This window comes from Lissotriton helveticus, chromosome 9 (genome assembly GCF_964261635.1).
Source record: "Lissotriton helveticus chromosome 9, aLisHel1.1, whole genome shotgun sequence".
Classification (NCBI taxonomy): Eukaryota; Metazoa; Chordata; class Amphibia; order Caudata; family Salamandridae; genus Lissotriton; species Lissotriton helveticus.
Window position 1 is genome coordinate 920,899,548 of NC_136070.1, and position 18,877 is coordinate 920,918,424.

The window sequence follows — 18,877 nt, forward strand, 5'->3', positions numbered from 1 at the left end:
ATATGGGATGTTTAGCTCTTGATGTAATTGGAGCAGCTAATCGGGATGCTCATCATTGATTTCCAGAAACTATCCTCCATTATTTGTAACCCCTCTACCTTAACATGGCCCCATACTCCTGCACCGTATGTAGCTACTGCACTCGATTTGGCCCCATAGAGACATTCCTTAAAATGTCTGGATTTCTTGTTCCCAATTTTTTTGAAAAGGAGCGAATAGGGTTTGTACTCTTTTCAAGCATGATCCCACAAACCGTATTGGTCCAGGATGCTCGATAGTCAAAAGTCCCCACTAAACAGAAAAATATCTCTGTCTGCACCACTTTATGATTAGGAAACAAAAAAGATGGGGGGGGGGGGGGGCAGCTTTTTCCCTGCAATTAAAACAAATGACTTGGATTAGTTTGTGTGGAGATCCAAACTTTTCATAAATTCTACATAGACATTTAACAGTTTCTGCAGCGACCTCCCTGTGCACGCAATTAAAACTGCAACATCTGCATACAATACAATTGGGATGCGCATCTTATTTATTCTGGGTATATCTATGGCTGATTCGAGCAGTTGTGACTCCACCCCATTTGTATTAGGCAAAAACAGAAAAGGTGCAAGAACACACCCTTGTCGAACGCCTCTAGTAACTGGGAACCATCTAGTGCACTCACCCTGTTTGCCATACCTTACACATGCTTCGTTCCTCGAATACAATTGTCTTATGAAGGTGATATTTTCAAGGTCTACCCCCATTTGCCTCATGATTTTCCATAAATGGGAATGGGATACACTGTCAAAAGCTGTGCTAAGGTCCATAAAGGACAGATATAGTTTGCCTTGCTTAGCGTGGGTGTACTTAGTTATGAGTAGAGTCAAGTTCAGACACTGTTCTTGGGTGCCTCTACTTTTTCTAAAGCCATATTGTGCCAGGATCAGAATATTATTTGGCAGAGCCCATGTCTCCAATCTATTTAATAGCACTCTTCCCATAAGTTTAGCAGTGCTATCAAGGAGGGAAATTGGCCTATAGTTTCTGGGGACTAGTTTATCCCCTTTTTTGTGAATTGCAATTAAAACTGCTTCATGCCAAGATGTTGGCGGTCCCTCTTTGGCTATTGCATTGAATATTTTGTTAAGTAGGGGTCCCACAGATCAGAGCGAGCTGTGAAGGAATCTTATCGGGGTGCCATCTATACCTGGTGCTTTATTGCGGGAGGATTGTGCCAAGGCTGCACCTATCTCCATAAGATTAAAAGTGAGTGCAATATTAGATGGGGGGGGGGGGGGACAGGCGCCTCTTCAGCCGCTCCGGTACCCTCTCCCAAACCATTCAAATTTTTACAAAAATGTTCCACCCATAAGTCCTCATCCACATGTGTGTCCAAGTTATGATCAGAATTCGAGTTTCGAAATGGTGCATTGATCGTTGACCAAAAGTCCCTTGCATTGTTTGTAACTGAGGCTTTCAGTAATTTTTCCCAAGCTTCTTCTTTTAATATCTTTACTCCGTTCTACCTGGCCGTAGAATAACTTTGTCGGGCCTGTTTCACAAGGGTGAGATTTCTTGGTACACTCTTGAGTAATTGATGTAGGGGGGAAAGTGCTTTAGTGCAATTATGATGAAACCATTTCAATCCTATGGATTTGTGAGAGCCCCCACTCTTAAAAAGGTTACTTTAAGCTCTTGCAAAATAGCCTCAAATGCCCCAATAATAGACTGGGGTCCTGAATCGGATCTAAACATATTTCTATTTCCTTCATTCTGCTAGACACAACCTGGGGAATAAGAATAGCCTGATCAATGCCCTCCCATTTAAGAGTTATCCCAGTCTTCTGAGCTATAGTGGGTTTTATGTGAGAAAAGTTAGGGCCATGAATACCTAACCATTTCATAACTCAAGTTACAGCCGCATAATCACTATAACAAAGAAATCTAACATTTCATTTACTAAATGCTCCTCCCAACATAGCAGAAGCTATTATAAAATTGATTGATGATCTGTATAGGGTAGAGCGAAAGGTTTCAAGCAGGAAACCGGTACATTCCGACGTGGGGTTCATGATCTCCAGGTCTTTGGTGATAATTATTTAGGGTGTTGCCATATTGGTTATGGGAAAAGTGTATAATACCCCCTCTATCCTTGTCTTTTAGACCACACACAGAGGTTGAGGTGAGAGGACAGGGGTGTACATTAAAATCTCCCAACCACAATACTGTCGGATCTTTTGTACAAGAACCAATTAACGTATTCATATTTTCCTCCACTAAAGCAACAACTTTGTACATATCACCCCCCAAATAATTATCATAGAAATGAATCAATAATATGGTGTCACCTTCTGGACCCTTAAGATGTAACATGTTAAAATAATGACATTCATTAAAAAATTATAAAACTTGAAATTGCAGGGTGTTACAATCCCATCCCTCGCTCTTCCAGCAGCTGAGGGAATTGCAGGAGTAAAATATGACCTATAGCCATCTATATTAACAGGACCTACTGCCCAGGTATTTGTCAATTTTGTTCGAGCTGGATATATTGGCGGAATACAAACAGAATATGATTTGCCTTCTAACTGGTTACAAGATATTAAGAACGTAACCTTTGTTAACAAAAAAGATATACCCATTATGTTAAAACGAGGATCTAACCAAATTTACAAAAAGAGTGTGTGTACGTTTACTGATGTGTAGAATAATTTTAATGGAGACTTTAATGAAAGGAGAGTGAAAATTAGTGAATTGAGAGAGGCTCAATTACAGGAAGAAGTTTCGAAGAGATTTAGAAATTCAAAGATAACATTTTTTTTAGATCCGGATAGCTGGAAACTGGCAGTGATTACCCCACTGCTAAAAAAGTCACCTTGGACCCTTTATGTCCGACCAACTACAGGCCTATTTCACTCTTGCCTTTCTCAATAAAAATCCTAGAGAAATTGGTCACTAGGGTCCTGTCCAGCTTCCTTGAATCCAACGACCTTTTGGACGTGGCCCAATTCGGCTTTAGACCGGCCCACGGTATGGAGTCTGCCTTGGTGGCCGTTTTGGAAGACCTGCGTTCAGGTGTCGACATGGGAGGAGCAGCGTTTCTGGTGCTGCTTGACATGTCGGCCGCGTTCGACACGGTTGACCATGCGGTTCTACTGGGCAGGCTCCGGGAGGCCGGGGTAACTGGCTTAGCCTTGGACTGGCTGGCATCATACCTCTGTAACAGGCGGCAATCCGTGGCTATGCCGCCGTTTCGCTCGGCGGTGAGAGAGGTAAAACAGGGAGTGCCGCAGGGCTCTGCAATCAGCCCGATCCTTTTCAACTTATATCTTCGCCCTCTAATAAGTCTGATTAAGTCATTTGGCATGTCTGTCATCAATTATGCCGATGACACTCAGCTTATTTTTTCCATCGAGGGCAGGGACGCGGTCTCCCTGGAATCCTTTCACCAATGCATGTCGGCAGCTGCGGATTGGCTGCGTCAGAACTCGTTACAGTTTAACGGGGCAAAAACCGAAGTTCTCTACTGTTCGGCAGACCGTATGCCTCACCCTCTGCCAGAAGGACTCTGGCCTTCCTCTACCTTAGGCATTGTCGCAGCGGCAGACTCAGTCCGTAACCTAGGTGTCCTGCTCGGGCCTAGTCTCCAGCTGGACGCCTTCGTTAATAAAACCACGGCGACCTGCATGCTGCTGTTACGCATGTTGCGGAAAATTCTTCCGCTACTCCCTCACTCAGCGAGGACGGAACCAGTGCGTAGTATCATCCTCAGTAGGTTAGACTACTGTAACGCACTGCTTCTGGGAGCCCCCAGTACTCTAATTATGAAGTTACAGCAGGTACAGAACATGGCAGCTAAACTGGCGCTTTCGCGGCCATGGTCTGCTTCGTCCTCTCTCGCCCTTTCGGATTTGCACTGGTTACCGGTGCAAAAACGGATCTGTTTTAAATCAGCTTGCTTGGTCTTTAGAGCCTTGCATGGGCTGGGTCCATTGGTACTGCGAGGTCTTTTTTCCTGGTACTCTGCTGCCAGACTCTTGAGATCCTCCTCGGCTTTCTTGGTGACTGTTCCCAAGATAAAAAGGGTGAGGATGGGCGGCCGCTCATTCAGCTTCACGGCCGCCAAGCTCTGGAACTCCCTACCTCTGGCCCTAAGGTGCAAGCAGGATCTCTTGTCTTTTAGAAAGGATCTAAAAACCCACCTTTTTCCGAAGGCAGTGTAATTGTCATCTGTAGGAATGTCTGTGGTCAAAGTGCCAGGATACCCTTTGGGTGACAGTTGCGCTCTATAAGTACGCCTACATACATACATTAATCAAGAGAATAAAGGAGTTATTTGTATTATGCATGAGAAACATGATGAATGATAAACTTCTGAAAGGATTGTAATGAGTTTTTGTATCTATAATGATATTGTTAGGAGTGGTTATATATTGGATAATTGCCCAATAACATTGGTAAATGATTTGCATGGATGGCTGAATGGATTGGAGATGTAGGTGGTGATATATTAGGGAAGATACTAACCCCTATTATTATGATTATTGTCAGTTGAATTGGTATATTTCTACTACTGAAACTTATTGGAGTTATTTGTCCGAGAGATAAATTGAAATGTGATTGGAAAAGAAGACGATGACCAGATAAAGACAAAGAGTAGATATTGAACTTGATTAAATGAAATCGAAAATGTATGATGGACTAAAAGCCTTTGAGAAGATGAAGTTGAAGAAACTAAAATTGATCATCAGAAGGTGGATTATTAGATTAGATTCATTAATTAAAATAATGTTTATTCATATGTGCTAATGTTAGCATAACCAGGTCTCAAGTTGCAATAACCAGGCCTAGACTGTCTGTAGATACATGCACTTTTGCAGTTACAAAAAATAATTCGTTTTATTCTTCGAGTTTAAGGGCCTGCTGGAGTCTTTTTTCATTAACAGAAAATAGTTGAAATTGGATTCATATTGTGGTGCAGTTTCTCATATTGTATCTAACTTGTTTTTCCAAGGAAGTCCTGCCAAAGATGTTTTTGAAATGTTATAATAATCAGTGGTGTTTCTTCCTGCAGCGACAACTATGGGGCCCATTAGGATGTCGGGCGGATCGCCACTGCCATGCCGGCGGTGGCAATCCACCCGACATCCTGGGCCGCCCGCCACCCATTTCCCCCCTGCCATATTACCATGGCGGGGGGAACGTGGCGGACGGATAGACCGTCCGCCGCTTTTCCTCCCCAAAGGCGACCGGGGCTGAAAATGTTTTATATGGTGGCGGTGTCTATCAGACACCGCCAGCCATATTTGGATGGGCTGAAACATCCTGCGGGCCCCCGGAGTGAAGGCGAGGTGGGGGGTGCACATGGGGGGTACCTGTGGTACCCCCCAGCATTTGCATACACAAAGCGGCAGGCACCGCGCGGTGCCTGCCGCTTTGTGTATGCAAATGCATACATGCATTTTTAGCTTTGTGGCGGGCGGTGCTGAGAGCAACGCCCGCCACAATGTTAAAAATGCAGGATGCACCCGCCACTGTGGCGGGCGTATCCTAATACCCCCACGGGACCCCCGCCCTTATGGCGGGCGGTCCCAAGTACCGTGAGGAGGCGGACGGGCAAAATCCGCCCGCCATCCTAATGGCCCCCTAAGTGTTTATTAATTTTCATTGGTTTATTGTTCACTGTCATTTGCCATGAATGTAAAGTAAAGGGGCTCATTATTATTTAATATCTTAGGTGGGCTCAAACGTGGCCTAATTTATGTAACATACTTTCTGCAATGTTAATTGGTTTATCTCATGTAACTTTATTTGTTGAACCCTATGATGTCACTTCAAACCATACTGAGAGCAGGATTTCCTACTCTTCTGAACCTATAAAATATACCTTTTCTGGGATGTATACCAGACCTTTTGTTCGATTCTAAGAATGCAGAGTCTATGACAGCCTGTTATTTCATTAATGCTCATAGCTTTTTCCCCACTCTCCCGATGCAGACATCATGTTGTTCTCTTGCTGACTTTGCACTTAGATATTTTACAGACCTTTTGCTTGCTTCTAAGAAGGAAGGCTTTATAACAGTCTGTTTATCTGATTTAGACCCAGACCTCTCCTTCCTTTCATACTGGTCAGTCCTCTGTTGGATTGTATTTGATGTTATACTTACACAGACCCTTCTCCTGTTTGTGAGCTATATTGATACTGATTTAAACTGACAAACTACCTTTTTCCTTATCTGTAATGATTACTAAATTATTATTAAACACTCATGGTTTTGACTTAGAACATTTTCATGCAAATCGGTTCTTTAATTGCCTTGGGTCATCTTCCTTTGGGACTCACACAGCCTGATTGTCACCCCGGGGGTCACTATACTATTGTCACCCCAAGTTGGAAACCAAGCACACATCAACAGCACTTGTTTCTAAAGGTAGCGATGTCAGAGCAGTCCAAGTCTCCCTCAGTGAGGTGAAGCAAGTTGGAACTTCAGAGCTCTTAACACCCATAATAACACCCAATACCTCATTGAACTGACAGTGCTTTTACTTTGAAAAAGGATAACTAATGTACACAAAAGTAAAGGCTGCGCAGAGCATCAAAGTATATAGACCAAATTAATTTAGAAAGATAGTATACCAAGTAGTAATCAGATTGATACTGGGCACACAGATTTTAAGTAATTTTGTTCTTTGACATTTAGCTTTTAAAGAAAGGAGCACATAACTCAGCAATTATGTTACATATACCTTGCATGGACTTTCTGACCAAAAATGACTTTTAAAGGATACTGTATTTGAAGCTTAGCGTGTAGAGGTTTATATTTTAGAGAAAGACTTAACAATATTTCCTAATAGGTGTCTTTGATTTTGGTTTGCCTCTTTAGCTGTGCAGTGCAGACAGTTTGAGTACACAAAGTGTACAGATGCTGCAGGAGTCTGAATTGATTTCTCCGGGAAGCATAAAACCGTTGGAAAATCCATTGGTGGCACCTTTGTTAATGCCTGTTTCTGTTCCTGTGACAGAAACAAACGCAGAGAAAGAGAACAAGGTAAGCAAAAAAAAACAGCACCGTTTTAACAGTTTATATAAATTTGAAAAACTCAGTGCTATAGGATTGGTGTCCTGTCAATGAAATGAGAGTTGAGAAGTGAGAATTACGTTTTAGTCAATCTTTATAGTGACCTAGAAAAGAGAGGTGGGGGTGTGGTCTAGGAGGGGACCCATCATAGAGTGCTCGCCAGAGCTCCCGAGCTGGGGCTCCTGCCTGTCAGGTTCTGCTGGCTAACTGCAATAGACCGCTGGATACCGGAGACGCCGTGAATTGGGCTGAGTCGGCTGTTGCTGCGAGGAAAAGACTTAGAGTATTTAAGTAAGCTGCACGGTGGCATGAGCAGAGATCGGACCTGCTCTCAGAGGGCACCGGCTGATGAGACTGGGGGGATTCGCCTCTCCTAAAGCGTGCCCCTGACTCCGCTACCTATTACAAGCCGGAGTATGCTACTCGTACCTTCCATCCTTTCCTACAATGGCCACCCTCTGACCTACGTAAACTTGCTTTCATATCCTTTGCAACGTTTGTCCGGTGGACGGGTAGGCTACTTGTGGCTATCTTGTGAACTGTCCTCTCCTTTTTGCTGATGTGTACCACTCAGCCACTGTGTTTTGTTTATTTATTTGTTTATGGTGATGTTCTTTTATTGTTGTAAAGATTTTGTTCTGTTGCTGTTGTTTCATACCTCATTTATTATCCCAGGGTGTGCACAATTCCCCTTGACTGACAGATTTGGCATGAGTGCCGAGAGCCCTCAGTGAGGCAATAGTAATGTTGTCAAGAAGAGGACTGGCCCACCAATCACCACCGCTACTTTACCCTTACTCTTAAAAGATGCACCAACTTAATATAGTCTCTTTGAAACATTACAATGGAAATAACTTTTGTAATGGCTTCACATTAAAGAGATAGATATTGCTGTGATTGAAGAGACACACCTTCTCGCTTGACATTAAGAGGCTTCACTCATACTGGTTCCTGCTCCAATTTCAAGCGACCCACTCTACCACGATCACAGAGGTGGCCGTCAAGTGGGGCCTGCCCTAGGTATAACCATAGATCAGACATACAGAGACAGAGATGGTAGGCAATGCGGTTGAGAGTCCGTTTAGGCACATATTCGATTACACTTAACTCTTTATATGGCTGTAACGACAATAAGGAGTTTTCCAGCTCACTGCTTCTGTTGATAGCAAACTTCACCTGGGCTGATCCGATTACTGGGGAAGATTTCAACACAGTCCTGAATTCCCAATTGATCGCTTAGTAATGCACTACAATACACACCCTGTCTCCCTAACAATGACCCAGGGGTTACTCGACTTAAATTTGATAGATATTTCGAGGGAAATATCCTGATTTCTTTATCCACTAATCATAACGACCTCTATAGACTATAGGCACCCAGATTCTGTCAGACCATGAACCAGCGTCTCTAGTAATCGACCTGGGCGCTCTTCCCGAGCACATTTCCCTACATGTTATATTCACAAGATCGTCTTTCCGGATCTGGCACTGCGGGACTCGGTACGCAAATCTGTAGAACATTAATATAGTCTTATAGCCCGCCGTAGAAGGCTATACCGGCCATTAAAGGCCCGCTCCAGCGATAATAGCCCAAGCCAAAGGGAGGACCCGGCCTGGCATTCCGGCTGGACTATTCCCATTGGGCGCATGGTCAAGATTGATTTGCATATGGCTGGGTTTAAACTGGAATGGCATGGTGAGCAAAAACACAATGGATTTAGGACCAGATCTCTGTACTGGGGTGAATGTATGACATTGTTCTACAATCCATCCATCAATTGTTCTTTTAGCATTTGTCACCCTGAGTGGGACGGGTATTCCCAGACGTGGGTCCCTTGCTCTCCATGCCACTGGCCTCAAGCTATCCTTGCTGGTGAGGGGTGAACCCTCAAAACAAGTCATAGGATGCTTGTTTCCAGTCCACGGAGACCTGGCCTGGCAGTTCGGGCTGGACTGTTCCCATTGGGAGCAGGGTCAAGACTGATTTGCGTATGACTGGGTTTAAACTGGGACGGCATGGTGAGCAAAACAGCAATGGATTTAGGCCCAGATCTCTGTGCTGGGGTGAATGTATGACATTGTTCTACATTCTGTCCATCAATTGTTCTTTAAACATAGACGTTCCAGAGATGTTCCAGTACTGGACTACATCTCTAAACAAGGGCTGACTTGCATGAGCAACTCAGCTACGGGCTCCACTTTCATATCAAAACTAGAAAAGAAATACATAGAACCTAAGTACCCACAAGTTTGTCTGCTAAATCAAGTCACACACAATGTGCCAGAGTTCCACCCAATTTGCAGATATTAGGCGTTGTGATCAGAGTGGGTGCAGCCTAGGTAATCAACATGTGTGACACAGGAGGCCAGGCTCAGTGTGCCAATCAGCCTGTCAATCCACATGTGTAAAGCTTCAGGCGTAGAATAAAAGTTAATGCACCCAGGTAGTCTTTTAGCTGCTGCGCCACAAGTCCACTAATTACCAACTCTGTAACCCGTTTTTGAGAGCCTGGGCGTTCAAGAAAGCAGTCATATGGGGCATCAGAGGGAATGAGCGCTTCAGGGCGAAATCTAGCTCACTATAAAAGTTGACGCCTAATACCCATGGGACTCCACCCCAATGCGACAGACCCCAGAGTGCGCATGCAGTAATTGTATCTAGTCAGTGTTGGTGGAGTATATGCTTCCCAGCAAGACATGTCGACCATCTATTGTGCTCTTCACAAAATCATCGGCCCTCCGGGTCAGTGACCATCTCAGCCGGATTAAATGACGTCCCTGGGTGCACCTGGATCAAAACCCCTTGGGCGTGGGAGAAGAAATCAGAGGTGAACATCTGACATGCCAGCAGCACTGTAACTTGGTCACCACAGTGCATGTCAAATGGGATTCTTGCAGTTTAGCGACATGGACTGAGTGGCGCATAAGGTCTGAGTAAATGGCATATCTTCGTGCAGGGGTATGTATTCCGTGTGCATTCCAAGTTATTACTTTAATAGATGGCATGCATTGATGTATGCAGGGGAAGGACAGGTATGGGCAATGGATATGAATCATCATGCGTGTGTAGCGGCAATGGCTCGCCAGCTGGAATGGCAAGAACAAGGAGACCAGGTAGCATTCGTAAAACTGAAATAAGAAAGCTATAAGATAACAACAAAAGAACAATGAATACCAGATGTGCCATACGCTAACTGAGTACCCACCCAAACCAATCTGAAGCGAAAATGTAGGTACCAATTAAAAACGTTTTTCAAGGGAGACCAGCTCAGAAACAAAAGGCGGTTAATCCCCTTAGTGCGATCAACATTGGCTTCCTACATAAAGTAATGAGCTATTTCAGACAGTTCAGCTGCGTCAATGTTCCCTGTGGGGGAAAGTAGGGAGGGGAAAGTTAGTACAAAGTATAAAGAGAAGGAGCATAGCAATTCAGTTTTTCATTTGGCTACAGAGCACAAGGGGTTAAGGCTGGTCCTGTGTAATCATGCTTCATGCTGCATGTGATGTGCGAACAATAGGTAAGGCAGAAGGTAGATCAAATAATGTCATTGATTGTCTGTGGAGTGTGGGCACAGAGTGCACCCTGGAGGGCCAGGTGGCTACAGAACTCGTATCACTGGAGGATTGTGGTAAATCATCTGCAGAGCTCAAGTGTCTCATTTCTTCTGTGAGTGCAGTGGTCTGTTGCAACGCTCTGCTTCTTTCTGTAATGATCTGTCCCCGTTAGGCATAGACTTTGGGGTTGAAGGCAAGTGTGCCCAGAGTTGCGCAGGAGACCTCTAGTGTGCACCCTATTTTCAATAGTGCCAGATCTTGACATGTCAGTGGCTTGAGTTCCGTAGACCCCTAGCCAGTGCCAGACCTCAGCAGGTGAATAAAAAAAAATGCATGGTGCTGCATGCTACCACTCTGAGATGCGCTGGGAACAGTAGTGTGACAAAGGGGAGCCGGATATCCCCTTATGTCCGGAGACACCTCAAGGACGTTTAAACACATTCTCCCCTTCTTTTATACAGCAATCAGAGAACTGGAAACTACCAGAGACAGACAGGGGTTTTTCCACTGTTACTTTAACTGGGCAGAGCTAGAGCACCACCCCGCCCCCAGAAGTGATGTCATCCCGGAAGTAAATACCGGTAGCAGGATCATACCGGTGTGTTCATCACCCGGAGGCAGGCGTATTGAGAAGCGAGAGAGAATACGAGGACGAGAGCGAAGAAGGAAAGAGCGAGGAACAAGTGGAGCAAGAGGCAGCAGGTGAAGATCGGAGAGCGGAGGCGGTTCGTCATGCTGCAAAGCCGGGATGCCAACAACAAGGTGCATCGCCCAGCCACACTTGAAGGGAAGCGTGGCTCACCCAAGTACGCTCCCGTATAGCGGGCTGGGCAGGCAGCAAGGGTTTTAAAACCCCCTAGTTCCTTCACTCGAACGTTCCCTCCACTTCCCTGATCCTCGCACTACCGGCACTCTGTGTAGCCCGTCCTTAGAGCTAAAAACCTTGTGCACGTGTGATATCCTCACTCCCCCTCCCGTCACACTGTACCATAGAGCACCCGACTGAAGCAAGTCTACCTTTTCTTTTTCTCTTTATTGAAAATCTTCTGTGACGGCAACGGCGGCCGAGTCAGAGACTACATCTCCCAGAACCACTCGGGGCTGGAGAAGAACAGGACTGAAACACCGGAAAGAGCGTCTCTCACCCATTGGAATTGATGTGGAGCCCACTCTCCCTTACTATCGGAGTACCTTACGGCGACGGAGACTGTTAAAGCCAATAAAGCCATCCTAACCTTCTATCCCTGTGTCTGTGAGTCTGTTCACCCCGCAACAAGTAACAATTACTTCAGCTCTAGTTAGCGAAGACGTTCAGTGGTGAAATATTGCGAGAAACTGTTTGGGGGAAGCAAATCCCGCAGCCAACGCTCCAGGTGTTGTATAGCATCTCTGCCCCGTGTCCTTCCAGGGAGTCCCACAGTTCGAATTTCTTTTTACTTCGATCTACCCTCAGCTTCTTCGTCCCTCCGCTCCAAGACATCAGTATGCTCCATCAGTGTCTGCATTGATGAATGTGCGCATTGAACTTATAAGTCAGCAATATTTTGTTCCACCGTGTCTACCCTGTACACAGGTTTTCGGTGATCAGCATGTAGCAGTATGAAATCCATAGCCATGGTGGCTATTTGGGCTTCCAATGATGTGTGAGAGCGCTCAGTAGCCACCTCAATTGCCGCCTGCATAGTGTTCAGTTTGTTTTACAGCACTGCAGCGCGATCCATCCTCTGTGCGCAAGGGTAGAGTCTAAAGGTCAGTGAAGCGAGTTGAGGAGTTTTCCCATCGAGGCCAGGGCTGTGGAGTGGACAGGATGGTCCAAGAAGGACAGTAGCAAGAGTCCTCGCCGGGGGGCAAAGATATGACCACAATGACTAGGATCCAGACTCTTCTCCCTCATGCTTCATCCAACTCCCACAGCAGGAGTGGCCACTCAATGATGCATAGGAGACACGGCACCAGCCACGACAGTGTATACAAGTTCACGTGTCTGGTGCAGGAGCCTGGGCCGAAACCAACCCCGTGTCCCCATCTTGAGCCGTGGCAGCCACAGCAGCACACCAGCATCCCAAAGGAGCACCCTCAGTCCACTATACTCAAGCCCCCCATTAAGCCCACTGGGTAACCAAATGTGATGCAGGAGCACTCTACACGGGCACTCCTCGCCTGCCAAAGGGTGTAAATGTGTGGACCACCCCCCCCCACCCCAGTAGCCTCTGCTAGGACCACAGTGGGAGTGTCAGCCCAGGCTAGATATGGCTTCTGTGCCTGCGGCAGCATTGGCAGTCAGGGAGGAAGCAAGCACGGATCCCCTCAGCAGCAGAGGCCTCCATGCTTCTGCCCTCAATTCCACCAATATGCAGGCTGAGTAGCCAGGGCAGCGGTGCTGCAGGTAGATCACCCCCCCCCCACCATGGTCAAGCCTGGGTTCGAATTGGCCCCCGTGCATCACATCTCTGCTGCAGGCCGCAGTGGGAGAGGAGGAAGAGGGCATGCGGGCATCCCGCATTCGCAACAAGTCCCCCCAGGCAACAGCTCTCACCTCTGCACTTGTTGGGATCCTCCTTTCGGCTTTTCAGGTGTGCATCCTCTACAGGGCCCAAATCGTCTGCTCACTGCTCCTGTCTAGCCAATTCCAGCATTCAGTGGTACAGCCATCCCATCGACGCCACAGGTTTGTGTCCTGGGCAGTGGGAGGGAGGCAGAAGCATCTGTTAGAGTATTGCAGCGGCTTCAGAAGCATCCAGCCGTGCATCACTCACCAGTTTAACAAAGAAAAAATCAGAGGGCCCCTGAATTGGCTATGTTGGGACCAGGGGAAAGATAGTCAAAAAGATCTATGATGTCCCTAGAGCATGTATCTAATGGATTACTACGTTGGTCCAAAAGATACTATGCATCCACCATAGGACTTGCCTGTTTTTTGGGTCAACCTCACAACCACAAAAGTATGAACTTACTCATATCAAAAGGGACTTAAATACCTTATTGTTAGTCCCTTTTGATATGAGTAAGTTCATACTTTTGTGGTTTTGAGGTTGACCCAAAAAACAGGCAAGTCCTATGGTGGATGCATAGTATCTTTTGGACCAACGTAGTAATCCATTAGATACATGCGCTAGGGACATCATAGATCTTTTTGAGTCACTCACCAGTTTGCCACCATGCAGGTGGGCACAGCCCGCAGTTGATCCCCGCAGCAGACAGGAGGCTCGCCGTAGGCAATTCGCGTGATGCGGCGACAGAGGGTCTCACGGGGAGGGGAACATCGTTTACAACAAAACTTTTACCACGCACTACCATTACAACGCAGGAATTACAACGAAAGTTGTTACAACGACTTTCGCTGGAGGGCGCTGTTGGATAGGGAATAGTTTAATTTTCTATCCAACACCTTCCCAACTCTCCACGGGGACTGGAGTTGGAATAGAAAATTAAACTATTCCACTATCCAGCGCCCCCCAACGCAAGTCGTTGTAACGACTTGCGTTGTAATACCTGCGTTGTAAAGGCATGCGTGGTAAAAGCATGCGTTGAAACGTCATACATCCCACGGGTATCATACAAGGCAGTCAGGGCAGTGGATGGCTTGTGTACGTTAGGATAATGGCCAGATAATGGGGAAGAATCACAGAGCTTCACAAAAACGCATCTTCCATCTTGGCTCCACTAGCCATGCCCCCATTATTTTCTTGCTTCCTTACCCCTTTTCTCATCATATTAGGTTTTCTTTCTAGGCATATTTCTCACCTATCAACAAAAAGGGAACGAGAGGAGATGGGATTCTGATGCGTACTTCTTACTGCAGATCCCTCATCTTGTGAATACCTCCAGGCACCAGACTGGATCTGAAGTTTTTTTCTCAGCTTTGTTTACCCAGTGCCAGAAGGTAGCATTGTTACAGCTCTGCATCAACACCGTCCTGCCTCAGAAGGGACACTAGATCTACATATATACGCCAACACTGCTCACTGACTTCAGTTCTCTTCTTTCTGCACCTTCCGATCCATATCCGGAGCTCCCTTCCTAACTTTTTACCTCATCCCTGATGAGTTTTTTTTATCAAATGTTGCATCAGTGTGCAATGGAATATGTCCCCACCTAAAACCACAGGGTTTAAGCCTTGTGGGGACTGTCACTAGCAGATGTCGGTGACACAACTCCATGGCCTATGGGTTCTTTGCCTGCATGAATCCCAGGAAGATCCTGGACTGCAAAGCCAAACTGTATGTCACTGAACACATGTAAGTTGTGCTCCCGGTCAAAGTCCAGTGCGCGGCCCCACATCCACTCTCAGTGCTGTCCTTGCAATTTATCCTCCTCCCAAATGAAGTACTTACATACGTCCAAGAAAAAGAAAAGGAAGAATTAGAAGCTGGATTCCTCCTTGTCCCAGCACTGTCATCCTGAGGACATCCAGGTGCCTCTCGATCTTCGTCCTGATACTCTTCCGAGGAACAGATCCCTCAATTGTCCCAATGTACTCTGTGTTTCAAGGTCTGTTGGCCGCAATGCAGCAGATTGAGATTTTCAGAGAAGCCATGCTGTGCATATTTGGCACCCTTCCAGCTCCCTCGTGTGGGCCTTGAGGCCCCAAGGATCCAAGGAGGCCTCCTTTCTGGTTCCATTGGCAGATCCATCCTTTGTGCCATCTCTGCCTTTTGTCCCCACTGCACACTAGACCCAGCGTTACTTCAGTTCCCGTTATACAGCTCACACCGGTTTCTGCCATGTTGACTTTGGGCCAATTCCGCCAATGCAGGAGAAGTGCCTGATTGTACTGTCCTAGTCCAAAATGAATCCGACTTGACCTCGACTGTAGCTGCATCATATGCCACAACCGATTCGGCCTAATTTGGACCCAAAAACAATTCCCGTATATCAGACATCACCCACAAGCCCTTCACAACTTGTTTGGTTCAGTATCTGTCTGACCAAAGGTAACATAATCTTTGATATGACAATAGAGATGATCACCAAAATGATGATGACATGAACTTGTCATGGATTTGTATGAGACTAGTGGTCTGTATACCTGTCCTGACACTGGTTTGAGTTTTCCAATCCAGCCATTCAACTGAGGAATCAGCTTCTTTTGCTGTGGTCCTCCAGCATGTGACCAAAGGTCTGAGCATACAACAAATAAAACAAATGTTGACCGGGGTTCTTCAGCCTGGACTGTCATCTACTGACTCGTTTCTCCCTTTCACTCACTGACACATTGATGGGCCCCTTAGACAAACCTGGCTCTTGCCTGCTGGTAAATAGGCAGGTGACCAGTCTTTACAGGTGTGCTGCCCAGGAGGCCTTTCCTTCCTGACCTTCAGGAAGGAAAGGTCTCCTGGGCAGCACACCTGTAAAGCCTGGTTGTCCAGACTCCTTTCCTACAACTCCTCCTGCAGAGAATCTAAACAAATGGAGGCACTAAAAACAAGTGTTTTCTGCCACCCGCCTAGCCCTTCACTTGGTCAATGGTTGCTATTCAAATGCTTTGTGGGATATGGTCGGTGAGATTTTGCCGATGGTTCCAGAAGAGTTTTGTGCAAATGTATTGCAGATGGTCAGGATGCAGCAGAGTATACAATTTGTTCTAGACTGCACACTACTAATTGCTTGGTCAGGGCCGTTGTTACCAGCGCCATGCATTGGCGCAACACATTGACGAGATCCTTCTGCATTTTAGATGACATCCAAGCACTGTTAATGTCCATACCATTTGATGGCGCTCATCTGTTCGGAGATAAGGAAGGCTCCGGCATTGAAGAGCTTCAAGGAAAGCAGGACCACAGCAATCAACAATACCAGTCTTCCCCTACCTTGATGACAGGCTGTTGATGGCGGGCTTGCCACAGTCATTTGTAGACTACCACCAGGCGATGGTGAACCTTCTAGCATCTTTGGTATTCTTCTTCAGTGTGTCAAATTCACACCAAGGTCCCATCCTATGACATGAAGAATTAAAGATACCACCATGTGTGATTGTGCCTCCCCATCCACAACATTTTCAACACGCCTCGGATTTTGCTCTTTTATGTGTATTTAATTGGAGAATAGTGTTATTTGTACAAAATTTTGTTGTTTCCTTCCCCAGAAAATGTCTATCAGAATTATTATTTCTTTCCTTTGATTTAAAGAATGTGTGTTCCCAGACCCTTGACACCTGCAGGAGACTATTTAATGCCCACATTTTCCAAATGCTCTTTTCAGTGAAAGTTAGAGATAGGGAGCGCTTTAGTTTTAAACAGATCGAGTTTGTTGCCTGAGAATGTACAGTGTTTCAGTATTATTCACATCCTGTGATTCCCTGGTACCGGTGTTTGAGTGGAAGAGAACTGTTCTAAATAATTTTGAAAGAAGATTGTCATTTTAATTTTGGCATGGAAAAAACCTAGAGAGTGAGTAGCAGAGCAACCAAGTGATCTGACCAACCTGGAGTCATTCTCATCCATATCCCTTCAACTTTAAGATGAAAATCATCCAAACAGCAAGGACTGGGTTTTAAAAAAAATTGATGTCAGTTAAGTGAACATTCTACCAAAACATGGACGCAGCATGCCTGAACTACACAAATACTACATTGGACCCATGGATCTTTCTGTGTTTGGACTAAATATCAAGTTAAAAATATCAGGTAGACATAAATATCGGAAATTAAATATCGTGACACAAAAATATTGTGATGCATAAATACAGTTGATAAGGATATTGTTTTTTAATATTGTTTTCAGTAATATAGGGCCTCATCACGATGGCCGAAGGACCACCACCGACAGTCTGTCGGTAGCTGTCTTTCCGCCATCTTACCAGGGATCTCCATCCACCATATAACAATGGCATTTTGACGGGTGGCGGTCGGAAACAACGATGCCATCGTCTCAATAGGCGGTCTTTATCTTACCGCCAGTCGGACCTCCCTGTAATCCCAGAATTGCAGTGGCTGTTGGGATTACAATATCTCTTTCGGCATGTTGTTCTGCGGTGGTCAACCTGTAGCAAAATGGCAGGCGGAAACGGATTTGGAGCCCTGTAGTGGGCCCCACTAAACCCCTGGGCCAGGGACTTAGGCCCTGGGGAGCACCTATGGTGCCCCCTACATATCCCCACACCATGTGGTAGGCACCGCATGGTGCCTGCCACGTCGTGCAGGGATATGTGTTGGGTGTCTGTTTTGACTTGCGGGCACTGCAGAGCACAGCACCCTCCAAAATACAAAACATGGCCAATGCGACAGCCACGGTGGCAATTGCATCCTAATTTGCCCTGTGGAACCTCATAGGGGGGCGGTCCCAAATACGATTGGATGGCGGGCGGACAAAAGTCTATCCGGCAACCTAATGACCCCATAGTTGTTAAAAATATATTTGTACATTATTTTAATATGTCTTAGTTGATATATTATTTTTACATGTTACTATTGTTTATTTAAATGTTAGACTTTTTTTTCAAATACAGCTTGTTAGATTTGTAGGGGGGATAGGCTGGGAAATTAATTAAGAAATAATTATGAATTATTTCATAAATTGTATTTAATTATATGATTGACATTTATTATGTAATACTGATTTATTTTCGTTGTATGTTATTTGTGGGGTGTTAGATTTGTAGGGATATCAGGTGGGAAGGTAATTAAGTAATAATTAACAATTATTTATTGTCAATTATTTAGTAGATTTTTTTAGTTATGGAATTTATGGAATACTTACTAATTTTATCTATATTTTAGTTGCGGACGGCCGGGTTTATAGGGGCCTGGGATAGGAAGCTAATTAAGTAATAATTACTTAACAATTTATTACTAATTGTAAACTAATTATTTATTTGATTTTTAGTTATGGAAAACTATTTATTTTCACTTATATTTTAGTTGCAGGTTGTTAGGCTTATAAGGGGTATAGGGTGGGAAGTTAATTTAGTATTAACTATTATTTGTAAATTAATTATTTTATTTAATTTTAAATATGTGAATTATGGAATACTTTTCTTCTTTACTTATATTTTAGTTACGAACTCCTAGGTTTGTAGTGGTCATGGGTAGGTAGCTAAATAACTAATAATTAACAACTATTCATTTTTAATTAATTATTAGTTGATTTTAACTGTAAATTATGGAATACTTATTTTGTTGGTTCTATTCTAGGTGTGGGCTGCTAGGTTTGTAGGGGTATTGGATGGGAAGTTAAATAATAATCAAATGGCAATTAATTAATAATCGATAATTAATCATTTTGGTAAACAGTAACTATGCTAATTGATAGATTATTTTTAGT

The 18,877-nt window shown here is 44.9% G+C and overlaps 1 protein-coding gene across 3 annotated transcripts in view; it reads left to right on the forward strand.

Annotated features, from left to right (window-relative positions):
- The window catches only part of ZNF541 (zinc finger protein 541), a 1,089,530-nt gene that overhangs the window by 439,659 nt on the left and 630,994 nt on the right, over positions 1–18,877 (forward strand). For all 3 annotated transcript variants that reach the window (XM_078661102.1, XM_078661104.1, XM_078661103.1), the window contains exon 7: positions 6,867–7,031. In XM_078661102.1, the coding sequence (XP_078517228.1) occupies positions 6,867–7,031 (165 nt within the window). The remainder of the gene's footprint in view (positions 1–6,866; positions 7,032–18,877) is intronic.